The sequence below is a fragment of the Neophocaena asiaeorientalis genome, unplaced genomic scaffold (genome assembly GCF_003031525.2).
Source record: "Neophocaena asiaeorientalis asiaeorientalis breed wild unplaced genomic scaffold, Neophocaena_asiaeorientalis_V1.1 scaffold648, whole genome shotgun sequence".
Taxonomy (NCBI): domain Eukaryota; kingdom Metazoa; phylum Chordata; class Mammalia; order Artiodactyla; family Phocoenidae; genus Neophocaena; species Neophocaena asiaeorientalis.
In genome coordinates this window covers 8,082,363-8,104,322 of record NW_020172781.1, presented here as the reverse complement: position 1 = coordinate 8,104,322, position 21,960 = coordinate 8,082,363, and the positions used below count along the sequence as shown (strand labels likewise).

Sequence of the window (21,960 nt, the reverse complement as noted above, 5' to 3'; positions counted from 1 at the left end):
AGTAGCCCCAGGATAACTGTTATGGAAGGGTAAAGAATCATTTAGCAGCAAGTGCTCAGGCCTTCCTGTGGAGGAAAGACCACAGGCATGGCCCAGGACTGGCAGTACAGCCCCATCAGACTTCAGTGTCCTGCAAGGGCATCCGTTCAGCATGCTGAAGACATACCCATAGTCCCTAGAGAGTTTTAGAACTCTCTCCCTGAGGAAGTTAAATTTGTGTCCAGAAATACATGTTCCCTTTTCCAGGACTTATTCCATTGGGGAACCAGTAGTGCTCTGTGCACTGTCACTGTGCAGCATTGATAGACAGGCTTGCAGACGTGGCAAACCTTGCTGGGTAAGTTGGTTGGCTGAGGCTGCCAGCACCTTGCTTTACATTTGGGACACTTGAATTCTGAGGTCTGCTTTACCAAGTGTTATCGAGGCCTCTGAATTCCCTCGTCAGTGTGCTTTCCCATTTCAGCAAAAAACACTTCATGGTGAGATATACACACTTAATCTCAGCCAGAAGATTGAGAAACAATCTTGGTGAAGTATTAAAAAATTCAAAATTTAATACATCCATAACATGCTACGTTATTAAAGAAGGAGTTCTCAGGGCTACCAGCCTTACAGTAGAGGTTGAGGAGTAGTATATTTTTCCTACATAAAAATAAAATAAAATAAATACAAAATTTAGTGATCATCGCAAGGGACATTTCAAATGTCTGGTTTCCCTGAGTCTCAGGTAATAGTCCTCTTATGGATTGATATTCTTTCCATTTCCTTTGATAACTTATAGTGAGTGTTCACCCATTGTGATTCTAAGCAGAGGATCTAGTACTTCCTGTGTACTGGTCACTGTAAGTGGTCTAGGTGGGAACTCATTCATTCCCCATGTCAACCTTTGCTAGTGAGGAAACTAGGTCCAGTAACTAAGATTTCAGCAGCTGGCTGATATGTCACTGCTGTTTGGTAGCAGAGATAGCCCAGGAACCCAGGAGGCATTGTGGCTCCTCTTTATCGCTCTCTTTACTGCTGAGCCCTGTGGGAGGAAATTTTCCATTTCCTAAAGTGAACTCCAAAAGAGTTTACAGAGAAATTTCTTCCAAGACCATGGATTTCACCACATCCCATTTTCTCCTAAGTCTTTAAAGTCGCCAGTCTTTATCCAAAATAAAGTTGAACTTAACAAGGTACTTACTCAAGATTACCCATGAATCTCCAATTGTTATAACTCTGTCCAAAGTAAAAACCCTTGGCTCTAAGCAAGCCCATCTCTTTATTGTCCTCGAGAAGTGACCTGTTCCGCCCGTCAGGTTGCTCATAACCTGCTTGGTTTCCTGAGCACAGCTCAGATCTGTCCCGTGCATTCCTTGACTACTTTCATTCATATTGATCCTTCTTCCCTAAACACCATCACTTTTTGTCACTTCTCCATTTGACACCTAATCAGGTATTTCTGTATGCATACATATCTGTCTTGTTGTATACCCCGTTTGCCAAAAAAGTTTGAGGACATTTCCTAAGATTGTTTAATATACACTTAATAGTGGGTGGTGGGGAGGTGAGACAGAATTTATTGGTTGAAGAATTTTGAAGCTGGTCAAGGAAATGTGGTGCAACTTTTAAGATGGTATTTCAGAGAAAAACTTGCAGCTGTCCTGAGACCTCATACAGACACACTGACCAATCCTTTTGCTATTGTTTTCTCTTCCTTGGGGAAAATCAGCATTACTGTTTTTTATTCCCCATAAGCATTATAATCTAGCCAACTTCATTCAGTCTTGGATGATGGAGAATTCATAAAGCTTTATCAGTTGCAAAATGGCCTCGTTCCTCAAATGTCGAAGCAGAGGTTTTATTGAAAATCATTGTTTAAAAGTTTCATGTGGTTCAAGTTAAGAGCTCATTTTTGTAAGCAACAAGAGTCATTTGCCAGGAACTTAAGTTATGTTCGTGTTTAAAAATGAGAAGTTTAAATCATCTGAGGATGCAAAGGTTGATTACATATGATGTTTCACAGAGATATGAGCATCACTGAGTAAGTATAGTAAGTAAGAAATTAATAAATATCAGCCAAATAGAGTAATTCGTTCTTTAGTCGAGAATTAGCTGTCAACACATAATTTTTTTCTCTGTATATAGGCCTGAGTCTTAAGATTTGAATAGTTCAAAGTTTTCTACATCAGGAGTGATCCTATTTCAGAAGAATGTCAGACATTTTCCAATGTAGTTTCTTCTTTATGGTATATTTCATTTCTCATTCCTACTTTCCTTTTGTTCAGTGAAAAATACTTCTTTCTCCTTTTGTTTTTTATAATTCTCTTGAATTTTAGAGTCTTGTTATACCTTCCAGAAGATATTCAGTTTGTGTCTGGCGATTTTATTCCTTTCCCACAAATTGGGGAATTTTAAGTCAGTTTTTAATTTTTTCCCCCTTATATCTCTCCCTTTCTTCCATCTCTAGCACCACTGCGTTAATGCAAGCTCCATGTCTCTCAGACTTCTCAGGTTGCCTCCCTGCATTCATCTCTTGCTGTTCATTCTTTTGACTGTTATAAATAATGCTGCTATAAACATTTGTGTACAAGTTTCTCTGTGAACATATGTTTTCGTTTCTCTTGGGTATGTACATACACATGTACATGTACCTACAACTGGAATTGCATACGGTAACTCCTCACTTTTTGAAGAAGTGCCAGACTTTTCCAAAGTGATTGTACCATCTTACATTCCCAACAACAGTGTATGAAGGCTCCATTTTCTCCACATCACTGCCAACACTTGTTATTTTTGGAATTTTTTTTTTTAATGGCAGCCATACTAATGGGCGTGAGGTAGTATCTCATTGTAGTTTTGATTTGCATTTCCCTGCTGATTAATGATGTTGAGAATCTTCTCATATGCTTATTGATCATTTGTAGATCCTTGGAGAAATATCTATTCAAATCTTTTACCCATTTTTAAACTGGGTTGGCTTTTTATTGTAAGAGTTCTTCGTATATTCTGGATACCAGTCTCCTATCAGATACATGATTTGCAGTATTTTTCCCCCATTTGTGAGTTGTCTTTTCATTTTCTTATATCCTTTGAGGCTTAAAAAGCTTCTAATTTTGACATTCAATTTATGTTTTTTTCTAAGAATTTTATACGTTCAGCTCTTTCATTTAGCTCTTTAATCCATTTTTAGTTAACTTTTGCTGCCGTCCATTCTTGCCCACTCCATTCAATTTTCCACACAAAGCCAGAATGATATTAAAACTTAAATCACATTGTGTCATTCCCCTCCTTAGAGCCTTCAGTAGCTTCCCATCATACAAAGAATAAAATCCAAACTCTTAGGCCTGTGAGAGGAGCCCCATGTGATCTGTCTGCACCCTGCCCACCTCATCATCCTTGTCTTGTATTCCTCTGTTCTTTGTTCACTACAGTCTCACAATGCTGGAGGCCTCCCGAGTGGCCCAAGCAGACCAGATCTTTTGCTATCTTAGGACCTTTGGTCATGCTGGTCCCTCTGCCTGCTCTGGTGTTCGCTGTCTCTTCATGTAGCTGGCCCTCTGCACCCTCTAGTCACCACTGTAGTGTCACTTCCTCAGGGAGGCCTTTCTGAGCACCCTTGCCGCAGGTACTCACTTGCCCACTGCTATGTTCCTTAAAACTCATAGCCTTCAGGAAAGGTAATTTTCATTGTCATTTGTTGTTTGCTGGCCTGTTTTCTGTTTCCCTCCCTGGAAGGTGAGCTCTGGGTAAGAATTGTGCCTGTTTGTACACCATTATGTACATGGTACCTGGCAGAATGGACAGGCAGTAAATACTTTAGTGGATGAATGAATGAGGTCTCCAGTGTCTTTAAGGTATATTTTAGTTGATTATAAAATGAAAGATTATTTATGACAAATTAATGTAGTCTTCAAATTCTTCCCCATGTTTTTCTACATTTTGATGTTTATCCACAGTAGGATGGAGAAGGATGGAAAAATGGAACTTTGAATGGTTTTGTTTGTTTTGTCTACAAGAAGATGTAAACGTTTCATTGGAAAAAGTGCAGTTTGAAATGATTTGCCAAGGTATTATTTATCTCAGGAACAAGATTTTTTTAAAAAGCTCCTACATCAGAAGTTCAGTGTACACAATGGTCATTTATTATGTATCTTTTAAATCATATAAGCCCATTGTTTTCTTCTGCAACTATGACGAAGTTGTCTTACTGCACAACAGATAGGTTCACAACCATTGGTATATTGAGGTTAGATCTTAATATTGATAACACAACTGATAAAACACTTCAGTTGAATTTTACCCTGAAGTTAAGTATTCTTATTTTGTATTCAGAGATGGGGTAGGGGAAGGGCTGTGTATTGGCAAAGTACCTTTGTGCATCTGGACATTATACTGTGGCTGACTCTTAAACTCTGAAATCGAGATGTGTTTACCTTGAGGTAAGCACTGTCATGAATGTTGGTTTATCATGAGGACAACATTTTGTGACTAGTTTGGGGGAATAAGAGGAGGAATGTCCTTTTTAATTTGTTTGTTTTTGAAGGTCTAGCTCTATTTTGTTAATTTGGTTAATATTTGTCCCTTTTCTGAGACTCTAAGCTTCCAAAACAGAGTTTCCTGCATGTTAACTAAAGTGACTTCCTAAGTGATACTGAGGTGGAAAACAAGGTACGTGCTTTCAGTTGTGTACGAATGGCACACTTGACCTGCCTTGTTAGGAATATATTAAAGTTGCCATTAATGAAAATTCCTCTCCTTTAAAGTAGAAGTGAAATTCAGTTTTATTTTCTCCATTTATACATTTTCCCTAAATTTAGTCAGATTCATTGAGAGATGTATGTTAATGTTCTCATGTTAAACGTAAAAAACCAGTAAATTTGAAACAAAACTAGCTCAAAGGTTTGGTCGTTTTTAACTAAGTCAAAACATAAAATGAATTGGAATTCGCATGGTAGGAAAAGCATGCTGGAAATAAGACAATAGACATTTGGAAGCAAGACGATGAAACACTAAAACTTCCTTACAGATTTGGCTCATGCTGGCCGTCAGTAACTGACTGCCAGTTTTCTTGTTTGTGTCAGCAAATTTTAAAACTTGATGAATATTAAGGTTTTTAGAATATTGGACACTATAGGAATATAAATAGAATAGTTCAGAGTATGTTTCTGAGCTGGTACACAGCTACTTTTCTCCTGCCTTTTTCTAAGTTGACCAAGTGAACCACTGATATAATCTGTTCGTCATTCTCTCAGATGACAGGTAATCTTGTAGCTAGTATTATAAAACATTCCCCATATGTATTATGTTATACCCTGATTAGACCTCTCCTACATTTAAAGTAGTTTTGGCTCCAGTTTTTTAGCAATGGAAGAAATAATTTGGACTGCTTAGAGATTCCTTGACTTTTAATGTGATATTATTTTCATGTATCCTGTCTTTTTTTTTGGTTGGAATACATTTATTTCATCTGTCTGTAAACAAGGCATTTTTTAAAATGCGTATTAAATCAGGTGAGTTAAACTGTAGGGAATTCCTAAACTGTACCGTTCTTGGTACTGCAGAGGCAAGGAAAGGACTGTCCACACTGCTGTAGCTGTGCAGCTCTCTGGCTGGTGTGGGGTTCATTCCATCTACCTTGCTTAGTCTCCAAAATTCAACATAGGAATATCTTTGGTCAACTGCTCAATCTTACTATGGGGCTAGCAGTCCTCTCTGGGTCTCATGTATCTTTAGTTTGTTCTTTCTCTTAGTTTAGGAAATTAAGTTGTGCTTGAACGTTGTCAGAAAGCAGCTCTGATGGAAAAAATATACGCAGGGCTTCAAGTTGGAGGATATCGTTTTGACATACAGTTATTCAGCCACTTAAAGGCTGGTTACATGAAATAATGAATTAATGCTTAACTCATAGTGTTATTGAGGGATTAAAGTGAAGAAAGGCACGTGAAAGCACCCAGCTGCATGTCAAATTATAATTAAAAAGCAGTAACCACCATTTAGTGAGCTCTCATTGCACTGCGCCATTGCTAAACACATTACAGATTCTACCTGATGGAATCCTCTCAATAACCCTGCAGAGTAGATAGTATGAAGTCCGTTCAACACAGGAGGAAGTTAAGAGCGCCAAGTAATATGCCCTAGGTCACACAGCTTCTAAGTGGTGATGTTGGGATTTGAATCCAACCTGTGGAAAGCCTGTGCATGTAAAACTGCTTTCTGTACTGTAGGACCATTTACCATCAGTAAAATGGTCATTTCATTTGCACTGCTTTGAAGACTGATAAAACTGATTTTCCATGTTTGTTAACCAGTTGTGTTTTCTGTTTGTGGTGTGTCTGTGGATGTCCTTTGCCCATTTATCTGTTGGAATCTTTCCTGATTATCTCATGAATTTGCAGAAACTCATCATGCATTAATTACATATTTAACCCATCTACTCTGACCATACTTGAGGCAGCAATTAACATTCATTTTCCAAGTCTACAAAATTTTATACTTGAACATATTTGAATATCTTACTCTGTACCTGGATCCTTCACATTATCATTTTTCTTTAAGTTTATTCTGTAAAATGTATTAAAGGACTTTTATTCAGAGTTGTTATTTTGGCGACTATGTACTGCATTAAGAAACAATGTGGTGTAGTCTAAACTGCAGGAGAGAACTTCTGTGTTGTATTATGTGCAGGTTGAATAGCTTCAGTTAACCCTTAGATCTCATATTAGGGGAGTAGGTCAAAAGCCATAAGAAAGAATTGCTTCTATTTTAAAAAACAATAATTTTATATTTGAGTACTCTTTGAAGCAGTCTGATAGCAGCCAACAAAGAATTAATGGTGCTGTTGAAAATATATCCAGTATTTCTCTCCTCAAAGCAAAGTCCCTGCATTCGTGAGGATGATTGCTCCCGAGGGCTCCTTGGTGTTTCACGAGAAAGCCTGGAACGCATACCCCTACTGTAGAACAAGTAAGTCTGGTTCCCAGAAACCGTTTCACCCTTCTACCCTGCGGCTAATGAGGAAAGGGACTGTGGTGCCCGCGCCTTAGAGAAAGGTAACATGAAGCAAGGCCTTCTTTGGGTTGTCGGGGAGTCACTGCACGCACTGGCAGAGAGGCAGCTGGGCTGGGTCCGCCCCCAGGCCCCAGTGAGGGGCACGTGTTCATTCCCAGATGACAGGCACCTTAAGGTCCTCCGTTGACCCAGCAGGCTCCACGGGGAGCAAATAAAAGGAATACAGAAACCTTAAGGGTCATTCTCATGCACAAGTGTCATTTGATGTAGTTTCAACAGTCTTTTACTTGTATTGCCACATAGTAGAGGAGGAATATGACGGACAGACTCCTCAAACAGTTTCCTGTTGTTTGCTAAGTTAGCCTTATAAACGATGTTTTGCTTTTGTGACATTATTCTTTTACCATTGTTTTAAAATTAGATTATTGATTCCACAATCTAAAGTATCCTATAGTGTCACTGTTTAGAAGTTGTGTTTTGCAGATATAAACCAAATGTTCTGTGTTGGCAGGTAGTTTAATCTTTGTGACATTAAATATTGTGACAGACTATTTTGGCTCCAATTAATATTCTGACATTTTTCCCCTTTTGTCGCCTACCTGTTCGTTATGCCTCAGTTGTAACGGTGAGTAAAACTCTTTTTGTGTCACATACTCTTCATCTATAAACTTTGCTTTACATAGTAATATTTTCAACTATTTCTTGCTCTTTTCTTAAAACTGCCCACTGCTGCATGGCTGCTCCTCGGTGCTCCTGGCAGCAGCTCGCGCTCCACCTCGTGCTCCATTGTTAAGGGGCTCTTTCCAGCCTTGCCTCAAAACTCTCCCTATTCACTTTATTTTGCATCTGCTACTTCCTTTGAATGCCAGATTCACTCGCCAAACCTCACAGCTTCTTTAATATTAGCCCTGTGTGCTGCATGACAAGCAGGGTTGTTTACATTATTTAAAAGCATGCAGCAATTGGTTGGCCTGACAAGTCTGTAAAAGTAGGCAGCTAATGATTCTTTGTCACCTGGGGATCAGTGTTCCTATGTCAGTCTTCTTATAGAGTCAAAGCATGGATACTTGTGCTGGGGAAAGCTCCTGCAGACATGAGCCCCAAGAACCAGTGAAAGATCACTATCATTTTGCTGTTGTGTTTTCTGCAGAATGAATATATGAAAGATGATTTCTTCATTAAAATTGAAACATGGCACAAACCAGACTTGGGAACATTAGAAAATGTAAGTTTTGACTCTGGGCTTTCAGTGTAGAAGGCCCTGGCAATGGAAATACTGTAGTCATTTTGTCATCACCAAAGTGATGCCACCTGCCTTAGATGAGCACCTGGCCACACCAGGGTGTGTGTCAGATTGCGGTGAGGCAAGCACACAGCCAGAAACAAACGGGCCTTCCTTGTCAGTCCCTTGCTCTGGTGTGTGAGTGGACTTCGGTGAGGTTGCTGTTTTTATCATCACCTCTCTTTTCCTGGGACAGGGAGAGCATAGATAAAAATTCACAGATAATTCTTTTCATCTTTTCATCTATGTATTTGCCAGAGCTGCTCTGCATAGCAAAATTGATTGCTTTAATTTCCACCTCCATTCCATTTTGCTGGAATATGGGTTGATTTCAGAGAAATGGCCAAGACAGGAGGAGAAGTTACTTTGACTGATTTACAGAAATGTTGACAAGCTCCTGCCTTTTACAAATTGGTGCACATTTATCCCTAAAGTAAATTACCAAAAAATCATTTAAGACTCAGTGTAGTCATTAACTTGGTAAGGTTTGGCAGGGAACTTGGGAGGGCATTTGGTATAGGTTGATGCCTGGTCCAGTGGTTCTCAAAGGTGTGGTCTCTAGACCAGCAGCAGCATCTGGGAACTTGTTAGAAATGCAGACGGCTCAGGCCTCACTGCATACCCACTGAATCAGAATCTCTGGAAATGGGGTCCAGCAGTCTATTTTCTGGTGGGCATTCCAGTTTGAGAACTACCGTTCCAACCTTATGATATGCTGTTATGGGAAAGTAAGTTTATGGTAATTGTGGTAGATTCTTTTCTCCCTGTGGTTTAATGTTATTGGTGCCAATCAGTAGAACTTTAATGATAATTTGCAGTATTTGACTTGAGTTTTTCTTCGAGATGATCATTTGACTTTTCACTTTTTTTTTTTTTTTACAGTAGCTCTAAAATTTAGAGTCGAAATGAGGTATTTTGGTATGCTTTAGTCTGTATGATTTAATTTACCATTTTTAGTTTTCAAATGGGCGTATCTTTGGCAGTTTTTAAACAGTTCTTTATGGGTTCATAGATGGAGTTTCAGAAATAAATGATTGAACAACATGATGTATAGAGGAATTGACATCCTACTGAAACTGAATAGCTTTAGGGTAATCAAATACAGGAGAGGATTTAGACCATACAATGCAGCCTCTTAAAATGTAATTATAACGTCACCTTCTGTTTGTCTAGGACTTAGAGGTTACAAGGACTTTGTCATGTACCATTTGGGTTAAACATAGGTCAGGTACATTTTTTGTATAAATCATCTCTAAGGGCTACCAGAAAATAATGGTGACAGATTTCTGTTAATTTGGCATTATCCTCTTCCCTCTCCCCCTCCCCCACCCCCACTTATTATTTGGGGTTACAGGGGTAAAAGATTTTGAGATCCCTCCAGCCTTCAGGCAAACTAATTTAATGAAATAGCAATTTGGATTTTTTTTATTCCTCATAATGTACTCCGAGAGTCTAAAGATAAAAGATTATGTATGTAAGTGTAGTAGTTTTGCCTAACAGTTTGCTTTGTTTCCTTTCTCTTTGTCATATATAGGTACACGGTTTAGATCCAAACACATGGAAAACTGTTGAAATTGTCCACATAGATATTGCAGATCGAAGTCAAGTTGAACCAGCAGTAAGTATGATGTACAACTCGATGACGTTTTAACCTGTTGCCTTTTACATCTAAAAATTGTTTTATTTTTTTTCTGGTATGACCTACCTTTCTACACTGAAATAAGCCTGGAACTTAGGTCTGGGTCCAAAAAGAGATCAGAGCAGCAAAAGAGATCAGAGAATAAGAGAGAGGGTGATTTGTTTTTTCGTGTGGATTTTACCTTTGTACAAGTGATCCCTCTGAGAAATCCCAGTATACCCTGGATATACATAGGAGTTTGTTTTCATTGAGGGGGAAAAAAATAACATTATTTTACAAAAGAATTTTCTCTTGAGCTTCTTTAAATACTATGGGTCCCTTATACGTTTAAAGTCTGATTAAGAAAACAAAAATTTAATTTACATACAAGTTTTCAGTAATTCAGGGCTAAAGTTGTCATTTGTGGGAAATGGTTGATGGTAGAATATCCCAGTCTAACAGTTGTGTAGCTTTCTCTTTTGAGTCTTACTAGATGTAATTATTTGTCCTCTAGACTTTTGACTTAATTAAAAAAAATTTTTTTCCCAGAAAGTAAGGACCCTTACTCCTCACCCCAACCCCAGCAATTAAGACCCTTGTTATTACTTTGCCCCAGTTTATAAATGTGAACTCAGTTCTTGTTGTGTGTGGGGTACAGTTGTGGATTTTTTTCGTGCTAAAATAACCAGTGGCCCTCTTCCTGCTAGTCTAGAGAACTAAAGCTTTGCAGTAAGAGTGGCACCCCTTGGTTTGTCGTGGCAAAGCATGGCACATTCAGTTAGGATCCCTTTCCATTTCATTTTTGTGCTTATTCCCTGAACTTGAGCAGTGTTGTAAGCTGAACAGAAATAACCCAGATAATAAATGTCTGGTTTTGCCACTGAAATTGAAAGGTAAGCTTTCAAAAACAAAGGTTCGACCTTTTTTCAGAAATCACTGGGGTTGGGACTGCCAGCAGTGACCCTCTGCTAGGCCAGGTCCTGTTCTGTTTAGGGCCCCCTCCCCGATAAGAAGTGTGAGCACCGATAAGGGACTCTTGTCATAGAAATTCTTAAATTTTAGTCATGCTGTGATTTGAAGTTATTCCTTTTTAGTGATATTTCCACCTCTGAAGTTATATTGGACTTTTTTATCCTTAGAAATGAATGTATGTTCTGTTTTAAAAACAATATTCAGGTGTCTGTTTGGCCCCTTTATCTCTCTTGGTATCTCTTCCAGCCATGAGTTCGTGTATGTTAAAGAGTGGTGATAGGGTGAAAGATCCCTGGGAGTGGGTCACTGATGGCTAGGTCAGGGTAGCTCAGATGCCTGGAGCAGCAGTGCTGCCCACCGGGATTAGGTGAAGGCACTCGGATCGTATTGTGGGTGTTTGACTAAGTTGTGCTGGCCAAGCAAAACGGTCCAGTCTTGTGGCTCAGAGGTTTGCATTCCACCTTGTTCTCCAGCAGAGCACAAGGCACCTTTGATTTTGCCGGGGGCACAAGAGTAGTTCTTTGTTCCTGTCCTCAGGCTAAAATGGGCTCCCAAACAATGTTTGCAGGCAACAGTGCAAGGGGAAAGAACAGTTCAGGCTGATTGTGCAAGAGCTCTGGAGGCCCTCATTCCCTTCCTTCCACCGCAGCCTCACCTCCAGAGAGGAGGGAAGGCACTGCTGGCCCGGGATGCACGATAGCAGCATTGCCACAGGGCTCTGGCTGGAAGGCACCACAGTGCAGAGGCTCAGCAGGTGGCTCTCTTTTTGGAAGGATGTGTGTGTGGGGTGGGGGGGATAGATAGTGAGAGAGAATGGATTGGGCCCAGATGAGAGGGGTCTGCATTGTTGAGTCCATGGCGCTGTCACTGAAAACATACACTCTGAAACTAGATTGGGCTTCAGATTCAAATTCTGAGGTCTTGCTACCTACTGGCTATTTAGTTACTTAACCTCTCTCCCTGATTTATGTTGTGAAGAATGGGGCTGATTATCTCACAGGATTAAATTTGAGCGCTTAGAGCAGTGCCTGCTTTAATAAATGTTCGCCATTATTGTCATTATTCTTAGCAGGAGTTCTGAGAATCTGTACACCAAGCATTGTTTGGGGAGTGAATAAGTGTTCACATATGTATGTGTGGTTTTGTTTTTCACCGTTCATAGCTCCTGTTTTCCAAGTTACACCTTAAAGATTAGTTTAACGTTTACTGAATTCACAGTACCTTTTTTTATTGTAATAAAATACACATTAAATTTACCACTTCAGACATTTTAAACGTGCAGCTCAGTGGCGTTTAATACATTCACAGTGTTGTACAACCATCATCACCATCTAGTTCTAGGACATTCTCACCTCCCCGAAAGGACACCCTGTACCCATCACTCCTCACTGCTCCCTCCCCCCAACCTTTGGCTACCACTAAGTGTTTTCTGCCCCTATGGTTTTACCTGTTTGGGATATTTTATATAGATGGAATCATAGCAATATCTGGCATTCTGTTTGTGGCTTCTTTTACTTTGGTATAATGTTTTCAAGGTTCATCCACCTTGTAGCATGTGTCATTTTGTCATTCTTTTTCATGCGTGAAGAGTAGTCCAGTGTATGAATACCATGTTCTGTTTATGCATTATTCTGTTGGTGGACATTTGGGTTGTTTCCACCTTTTGGCGGTTGTAAATAGTGCTATGTGAACATGTGTGGCGCAGTAGCTTTTTGTTTGTGTTTTCTCAGTTGTGGAAACTACAAGTACAAATGATATCGTGTAGGGATTCTCAAAACCTTTTGACATTAAAAAAAGAAAGAAAGAACCTGAACATGCATATTTTCTGCTATAAAAGGGAAGAGGGGAACTCTGTGTGGTGGGAGGTGAGGGTGCCCTTGCAAGTTTGGGGCTTGGGGTGAGGGGCAGAGCACTGAACTGCCTGGGGGCATGTGAAGGCTGAGGTGCGCGGAGCAGGGGGAGTCATGGGGCTTGGGCTCTGCCTCTGCCTTCTGCACAGCCTCCTCCTTCCCCTCTGCTGGCACAGATGGTTGCTCCACTCTCTCCCTTCAGATTCCACCCCCATCTGCTTGGCCTCCACTACTTAATGTTTGCATTAGGATTAGCTCCTATTGCAAACACCTGGACCACCTGGCTCTCCTTACTTCTTGCCAGATCCAGTTTGGTTTTCTGTTGAATTAATTTGTTCCTTTGGTTCTGCACTTTCATGTTCCTTGGAAATTATAGCCCACTGTGTCAAAGGAAGCTTTAAAAACGCACTTGCATTTCTGAAATGGCCACGTTGTCATAGCAGTCAACTCATATCGTGGGGCTCAGTCTGTGCTGCTGGCGTAGCCCCCGGTAGCTCCTCAAGATGGTACAGTACCCTCAAGAGGCTTACACTCTGGGTGAGACAAACCCCGTACAGTGAAATAGTTAACAAATCGTGGGGGTGTGTGCTTGGTCCAGAGCGCATCAGGATTTCAGAGAAAAGAAATGATCTGTGAGGACAGAGGTCTGAAAAGACTGAGGAACAGTCATAATATGACGATGAGTAGCGTTTTGATGGGTGGAGTGGTCCACCCCCACTCTCACTACAGTTTTCCCTCTTACCTGCGTTGCTCTGATGTATGTTTGTTTGTTTTTTTCTCTCCCTTCTAAATAGAAATTGAACCCCAGAGGGAAGAATCTTTGTACTGTTAACCCTTGCTTCCCCAGCTCCTAGAACAGTGCCTGGGCTGTAATAGGTACTCAGTGAATGTATGTTGAATGAATGAGTGAATTGCAGGCGAGCAGAATATAAGCAGAGGTACAGGTGAGTTATCCAACGCTGAGGGAGAGGTTGGAATAATAGAGTTGAAGGGGGAACCTTAGCTACCTAGGCCTCAGTGCTTTCAAAGTGTGCTTTCCAGAACCCTAAGTTTCTTGGAAACCACTCTGGTTGTTAGGACGAGTGCCTAGAGCGTGGGGCTGGGAAGTTGCCTCTGCCCCTCTCCCAGCACAGTCCTGCATGTCTTACACTAGTCTGCACCATACGATTTACTTTGAACACAGTTCTGCAGCTACACATAGTTTGGTTTCAGGGCTAAACAGGGAGGTCCTATCGTACAAGTAAGGAAACTAAGGCCAGATAAACTGCGTTTTTCCCAAGGTCGTTGAGCTGATGCCTGAAGTGGAAATTCTAACTCAGTCCAGTATTCTTTCCACTGACTTGACTCCTTCCGAGCAGAGGCCCTGTCTGCTTTGTCTCTTTTCAAGCTGCCACTTGAGCACTGTCTTCCTCTCCTCAAGCTGGTCTGCCGCTGGCCACGTCACACTTCTTGTTCTGGCCTCCCTTCTGGGAACCTTCCTCTCTGTCCAAAGCCTGTGTGTCCTGCAGGATCTGCCTCCGGGGGATTTCACTTTCGTTGGCATCAGTCTTCCCCTGTGCTGAGTTTCAGCTCTTGTTCATTTCTTCGCTGTGTCTTGTTCTGTGTTCAGGAACCCATCCCCTCTTCACAGAGTGGTGACTTGTGAATAGGTGTCAGATGGACCTGATGAGCTTGAGGGCAATGAAGAAACTAACCTGTAACACCTGGGTTGGCCGGGGGTGAGGAATCCGGCACTCACACACATTCCCTGTGGGCATGTAAGTCGCACAACCTCTGTTGCAGAATTGCAAATGCACGTGCCTTTTGCCCCAGCAAAATTCCACTTCTAGGAATTGGTCCTACTCAATGTGAAGTACCAAATGTATAAGCATAAGATTTTTATAAGGAAACAGTCTGAAGTCTTAAATGTTTCTCCCTCGATGGGGAACTGATGAAAAACGTGGTTCCACCCGTATGGTGGAGTTCAGTGTAGTCACCAGAAGGGCGTGAGTCTTTTGTACCGATAGGGTATCCTTTCCAATATAATGTGGAGGGAAAAAGATAATATCTATATGCATGTATTTGCTTGCTTACATATAGAGGTCAAGAAGTGTGTATAAGATGGTGGTGACAGTGATTCTTCAGCAAACGGGAGCAGCTAGATTAGATGGCAGGGGGATGGGGTAGAAGAGTCAGGGTCTGGCAGAGACACGCCCAGTGGACTGGGGGGGGGATATTCTCACTCCGTGTTCAGTTTTCTGTTGCTACGTGACAGATCACCGCAAACTGAGTTGCCGTGTAATGTAAGCTAATCAAAGAAATGACAGCCCATCGCCTTTGCCATAGTCTCTTGGTTAGAAGCAAGTCACAGCTTCCACCTGTTCTCAGGGGAGGAGATTACACAAGATTGTGACTCACTGGGGGAAAAGGCTCGTCTTAGGATACATCTGCCATACCAGTCGCCAATTTTTAGTACCTCAAGTTTGCTCTTTAAGGATTAAAGTGATACTAGAATTGGGAGCTTGGTTAACTGTGCATGGGCCAACGAGGTGGATTTTCAGTAGGGAGACCTGAAGGTGTAGTCACCTCTCCATGCTCAGCCTGGCACCTTAACTCCTGGAGGTTTTAGTCTCAGTCTGACTTAATTCCTTGGTTTTTATTTTGTTTTTAATGAACTCTGGTTTTACTTGAATGAGCTAAATTTTCTTAAAACGTCTGAAATGGTTGAATTTCTGTCCTGCATACTACTTGCTTTAAAAGAAGTAAAAACAGTCGGTTAGTAATTTTGAGAGGATAAGTAGTCAACTCTCCCAAATCAGGACAAATGTGAAATGGTTGGGAGTTAAGAAACCAGGAAGTTGGAAGTGAAGCTTGAATCTTTTTACTCCACCTGGTGGGGGGTTTCTGTCACTGCAGCTGGATTTAATACAAACACAGCCCTGAACGTTATTCTAGTTGAGAGTTAACTGTTGACTGCTTTTAGCGTTTAACTCTCTCTGCTGTGTTGCTCTCCTTGTAGACTTGCTGGGTTTTGGTCATGCTTATGCACTGTACTTCACCATGCATAGAAGGGATGTGATTAGACCCACAGTGTAACTGAATACTTGGGTGGATGCTTTGACATATTTACATAATCGAAGGATGACATTGTCAAACTAACTCTAGGAACAAGGAGTTGTAAAACCTGTCACTGTGATGCAGAGTCACAGAGTAATTTGCTACAGAAATAATATATACATTTAAATTTATGGGTTATTTGGTTTTTTCCTTGATGACTTATGGGAAGTCTGCATAGGACTGTTACTATAGCCACCATTCTCTGGTATTTTCTAGAAGATAACAGCACTCACTGCCTAATGAAACAAGCTGAGCAGTCTGAGATTTCTGCTTAAATGTCCCCACCCAATTTCTTTTGGCTACCATGCAAAACAGATTTCTTGTTTTAGTGGAAGAGGCATTGGAGTGAAGTATTAAGATGTTACATCCTTTCAGAGGGAAGGCTCCTTCTGCCTGTAATTGCAGCAGCCACTGAGCACAATCACGTTCCATCAGAACACACCCCCTGCCCCCACATCTCCTCCATCCCCTCAGCTTCTTGCCCCTCCCCCATTTCAAATATAACCCAGCTATCACTCTTGAAAAGCCTTCCTCAGTAAATTGGGTGCCCCTTGGGGGCCTGGACTGTACTGATCATCTCTGTGTTTCTAGGACCTAACAGGATGCTCAACGCCTGACATGCAGAGAGCTCTTCAGTAAAGGTTTGATCAGTCAAAGAGAATTTGCAGATTTTTTCCTCTGTGGTGTGAAAAAAAAAGGGCAATGGGGAGACAGTTTGGAGGAAATGAAGTTTTTATTGTTCAAATATTAAATGGACAAATGCTACTTTAGCTCCTTCTTTACTAATTCTGGATCATGAAGTATATGTGATGTGCCTTCAGTTCTAAAAACTGTGTCCTTTCTGAATGAGCAGATGCCTTTCTGTCAGATTAAAAAGTGTTTCAGTTAGATCAGATTGTAAGGAGGAGTCAAGGTGTCCAGCGTAAAACACCAGAATAGAAGTTTTAAAGTATTTTTAATTTCTAAAGTCGTTGTCGATACATAACCACAATAAAAAGTTGAGAATTCTTTAAATGTCCTGATGAAATGCACATGCATATCTTCAACTCATTTCCAGAATATACACAAATGAGTCAGTTGACATCTGCTTCTGCTTTTTTTTAAGGTATGAATTTGAATCTGGCCCCTTTTAATCATCTCCAGCACTTTGTCTAAGTAGCTTTCCATGATTTGTATACAAAAGTCACTTCCCAGGAGAGGAAGAGTCTTTAAAGTGTAAGCCGAAGTGTACACATGATTAACATCAGAGAGACCTTCGTTTTTGGAAGTAATTTGAAAGAAAATGAGCACAATTTAAAAAAAAGAAAAGAAAAGAAAAGAAATTGGAACCACGTTTTAGGTATTTATGTGTAACCGGGAAAGGATTGTATCAGCCTTCCTCTGTAGTCTATGCTTCCTCTGAAGTACATGCTATGGGACTGTATTTTTATAATTTATAATTTTTTTTTGTGGAAATGTTCAATTCAAATTTGTAAGACTCACAGGTCTAAAATTGATAAAGCTGAACATCTGCTTTTTAGATGTCAGTAATAAGCAAATATTAATGGCATAAAAGTTTGGGAGATATAGTTGAAAAATATAGATCTATGCCAAATTAAAATGCATCAGGTTTAAAGAGAGAATAATTTTTTTCCCTTTTTCATCATCTTAGGGTGTATTAATTAAAGGTGAAAGCTTTTTCCCAAATGAGGCATTTCAAAGCCAAGAGTTGCCCAGTTTTTAACCTTAGTGTTGTTTCACTGAAGACGGTATTCCTAAAAGGAAGAGACACAAGCTAGAAACTCACATGCCATATTGTTTCTGGGTCACAGAAAGGATGTGCAAGGTGTGGTCTGATTGATCAGATCCTTAGTGGAGACTCCTCAAAGAGCTCAGAGGGGCACTTTCATTGTGAGTGACCCAGGAAGCTCGTGCTCTTAAGATAAAGCACAGATTTCATACATATCTCTTCCTTCTTCTGTCCTTTTAAACCCCCCTCTGCCCCATTTGTTACTCTCAGGTCCTTATCCTTACATGCTCATGAGTATAATGCTTTGGTTGCCATGTTGTGTTTACCCCAAGTCCTTTTTTTTTCTCCACATTTGCGATTGTCCCCCCCCGGGAAGTGGTGGAGAGGAGGTATCTCACACTCTGGACTCAGAGCTCTATGCCTTCAGCCCTGATGCCTGCCCCCAGTAGCCAAACCTCCCTCCCTGGGCTGTGCTCCTTGGGTCACCACTGTTGGACTCCAGACGGCTCTGTGCCACCTCCTTCCAGTAGAAAACTTCTCCTGAGCAGCTTTTTCAACAGGAGCTCCTGGAGCCAAGTGTGGCTCCCCTCACTAGTCCCACTTCTTTCCTTGCTACCCCAAGGGACACAGGAACTCCCAGGTGAGAGGCCAGAGCTGCTCATAAAGTTCACTCCCTCGCGGGGCCTGGAACCCCTCTGCTCCGTTCCAGCCTATGTAGTTTCCCCACTTGTTTGGGCTCCTTTGGAGAACACCCCCACCACGGCCACAAGGCCGTATATGTGTGGGTCTCAGTTGTGGCTGGATCTGCCCACTGGTCCAGTTCTCTGAACGTTCTTTAGAGGTTACAAGCTTCTTTTTAGGGCCCCTGAGGCCCTCTGGGGAACGTTGTGGCTAAGTCCTAAGCTAGGACTTTGGCCAAAACGCTTTTCTTTTAAGCAAGGTCTGCCCCGTGGGCAGCTTGTTAAAGATGTAAATTCTCCTCCTCCCAGGTCAGAGCCTTCCAGGCCCTGGGCTGTCTCTGTCCAGCTCTTTAGGTGATTTCTGCTCACTCTTGGGAAGTGCTCTAGTATGCTGTTACTGGTCAACAGTGTAGAGGGGGCACTCTCCTTCTAGGATTTTGGAAGCAGAAGGAACCTCAGTTGGAGGCCATGGTCCCAAAACATTCACACCAGTCGCTAATTTTACTGTTTAGGAGTTTCAGCTCAGGGAAGTGCTGTAACTTTCCCACAAGCCGCGTTACCAATGGACTCAAAAGCAGGGCTACTGACTTATTTTTCTAGAACATCTCACTGTATGCTGTTCCTTCCTTTGCATTATGTTGATTAAGAGCATTCTCAAGTGCTGGCTCTTCCATCCATCTTCTCTTGCCCCCCGAAATAGCAGCTTTCGTCAGTGGCCTTTGTTACCTCCATCCATAACTGCTAAACTCTGGCATATTTGGAAATTTGCATACATACAACAGAATAGAAGGATTGGAGACCCTAAGATGTCTTTTGGTGTGCGTACTTACAGTGAGCACCGCTCATATATTTTCATGTTCATTTAGCAAACATTTATTGGAACTTGCTATTTGCTCTGTGTTGGCATGGTAAATATTTTTCCAGATAAAGTAATAATTGTATCTTTCTGAAGAGCCTGCAAGATTCTTAATCAGTGAACATGTTAAAAGTGTTTCTAAGTGACTTGGAGTTCGTTTTTTCTGATTGTGTTGTCTGGTGGTGTCAAGTGCCCTCCACCAAAGAGCTTTTTTTCTCACAACTGATAGAGACCAGTGCTGGTCCCCAGGGTGCCTGCAAAGTCCGGGTTCAAAGGCTGACAGGATGGTAGATTTGGAGTTTAGTACTTTACTAAATGAAGAGCCCCCACCGTTTAATTGCGTATCCAGAGGCAGTAATGGGATTGTTGGGCTCATCCAAGACACTTGTAGGAGTCCCGTGGTGATGGTGGTCTTCAGGAAAATGAATTGGCTTTTAAAGTTTGTGCTTTTTGCTTGTTCTTTCCAGCACTGACCATTTGTTCTCCGGTTATGATCCATTTGTTTGGCGAATATGTTTTGGTGGGCCCGTTTTAGTTGAGAGCAGAAGTACACTAAGCTGTCTCTGATTTTCTGAAATCTTGGTTGCCTTTGGAAATGAACATGTAAGACTTGCCTTTTCCACCCACTTAGCTGTTTTCACTTTGAACACCATTCCATTATTTGAGTATTGAACAATCTGGCACTTTATAATTGTCTTAAACCATGAGTATGTATTGTTTTAAAGTTACTGCTCGTTTTAAACATACTTTTTTCCTAAATGTCAGCCATGGAAAGCTGATGAAACTTGGTTTCATTTATTTAGGCATGTAAGTTTTGGTCACACTTTTAAGCAGTGCTTGTTTCTTGTGCTCTAGGAAGGATTCGGGCATATCTTTTCTTTTGATCAGACATTCTGTGAGACAGTACCCAGATGTTACACATTTGAGTAGATAGTCTTGGCAACATATGCTTTATTGCACTGCCTTTAAAAAAAAACTTCATAATTTTAAAGAAATGTAAGAATCACAAAATATGCTTTCTAAATAATCTTTATAAGATTAAAATTTTTTCTCTTTAAAATCAGAAACATGAAATTCGGCTGGAAAAAGTTAAATATTTGATCAGACCATATGAAATTGTTAATATTTGTCAGCTTTTGAGCCACAAAAGTGACACTTTTGGGGTCAATCTAATAGACTTCAGAATTAACCATTGGTAGCTGATAACCCTAAATGGTCAGCGCTGACCGTCACTCCAGTTCATTCTTGCCCACAGCTTTCACAGAGTGCCTGCATCTTAGATGTTACTTTTGTTCCAGCTGTTGCCTCTCACTTCCTAAGAAGGGCTTTCTGCCTCCCAGAGCTGTGGCTGCCCCATTCTTCAGCCGTGAAGAGAGCCTTTGTTTATTGGAAGTCTGTGGCCGGGCTCCAGCAAGTGCGAGGAGCCTGTGGTTGCCAGATGCTTCAGGTCTCCTTGGCATGAGCAGACACTCAACCCAGTAGAGTACCTCTCCCTTCTGCCACTAGAATGAACCTAGACACTCATTTCTATCTTGAAAGGGTGTAACTTATCCCCGGTATACGTGCAAGAGCTCCAAAAGCTCTTTATTAAAGTGTGTGCATCATAAAGAGGTGAGAGCTGTGATCCAGCTCCTGACTTGTAGTAGTGGCCTCCTTGACCTCTGGAAAATAAAACAGAACAACTCAAGTACAGGTTTTGAGGTAGTGGTGGTTTTGCTTTTGCTTAAGAAACTTCACTTGTCAAAGGCTTATCTCGTCTCCCTTCGCTGTGCTGTGAAGCAAATCATTGTCAAGATCCTTTTTGTAGTGAGTTACAGAGGGTTTTTTCTTTTCTCCATTCTCAAAGAAGATATAAATAAATGTAAGCATGGTTCTTATTAAAAAGAAATGTGAAAATGCTTCCCACTTTATTCTGCTGCCTTACATGGTCAAGTACTCTGGAACACTTAGATTTGCATCCAGTAGTGGATTTAGAGAATGTCCTGTGTATTTGAAGGCATAGTTGGATGGCAGTGCCCTCTTGTGGGAAAAGAGCACATTGCTTATTTCATGCTTGCTTAAATCTTAGCAAGAATTTTAAAATTTCTCTGAAAACTCTGTGTGTACAAGCTTATGTTGCAGAAAATACTTTTTCCACTAGAACCTGTTATTGGTATTTACTTCTAATCTCTTCCATGATTTCAAAGTAAAAAAGCAGGGAGGGTGGTGGAGGTGGTCAGGTGTGAAGTAGTTCCTAGGGGGGAGAAATTGTCTGGTAAGAGTTAGAAAATGGGTGTTTTTTGAGCAGCTAACGGCAGATATTTTTAAAGAAATTAGCATAAACAGCTCCAAATCAAGTTTTTAAAGTCTGTTCCTTATAAAAGCCCTTTTCAGCAGTGTAAAGCCCTCAAGGAGAGGTTCTCTAGACTGAGTGGGAGTAAACATCCCTTAGGGTACTTGAGTCTTATCAAGTGATGAAGTGTAAATCACATCACATTTTTGCAGTAAAGTTTCGTGGTGCCTGGGTGTCCACAGAGCAGCATCTGAGTCCTGGCTCTGCTCAGCCACCGTGAACTTGGGCAAGGAACTTCACTTCCTGACCCCCAGTGGCAATGTTAGTAACTTTGTTCCAAGGTTGTGAGGGTTAACTAGGAGAAAGTGTGTGCCTGGAACAGAAGTAAGTTTTCCTAAAATGGTAGCAAGAATGATGCTGCTTATCAGATTTTGCTCTTGCTGTAAAAAAAAAAAAAAAAAAAAGTTAAAATTTTTTCTGCAATTATTTCCCATTTAGTGTTTGTTAAATTGGTGCTAATGGAATTAATGGGGTCCTGGGATTTAGATGCAGCTGTGCCTGAAGCCCAAATCATGAACCAAAATGGACATTTTACTGGAGAGGGCTCACCCTGTG

General features: G+C 41.1%; 1 protein-coding gene and 1 non-coding gene across 3 annotated transcripts in view; both read left to right on the top strand.

The window, feature by feature from the left end:
- PITPNB (phosphatidylinositol transfer protein beta) overlaps nt 1–21,960 on the top strand; it is a 61,980-nt gene that overhangs the window by 11,068 nt on the left and 28,952 nt on the right. For both annotated transcript variants that reach the window (XM_024741483.1, XM_024741484.1), the window contains exons 4-7: nt 6,854–6,945; nt 7,608–7,615; nt 8,141–8,215; nt 9,807–9,890. In XM_024741483.1, the coding sequence (XP_024597251.1) occupies nt 6,854–6,945; nt 7,608–7,615; nt 8,141–8,215; nt 9,807–9,890 (259 nt within the window). The remainder of the gene's footprint in view (nt 1–6,853; nt 6,946–7,607; nt 7,616–8,140; nt 8,216–9,806; nt 9,891–21,960) is intronic.
- Nucleotides 526–650, top strand: LOC112397389 (small nucleolar RNA U109). The gene has a single exon (XR_003002796.1). It is a non-coding gene; the product is annotated as a small nucleolar RNA U109 (small nucleolar RNA).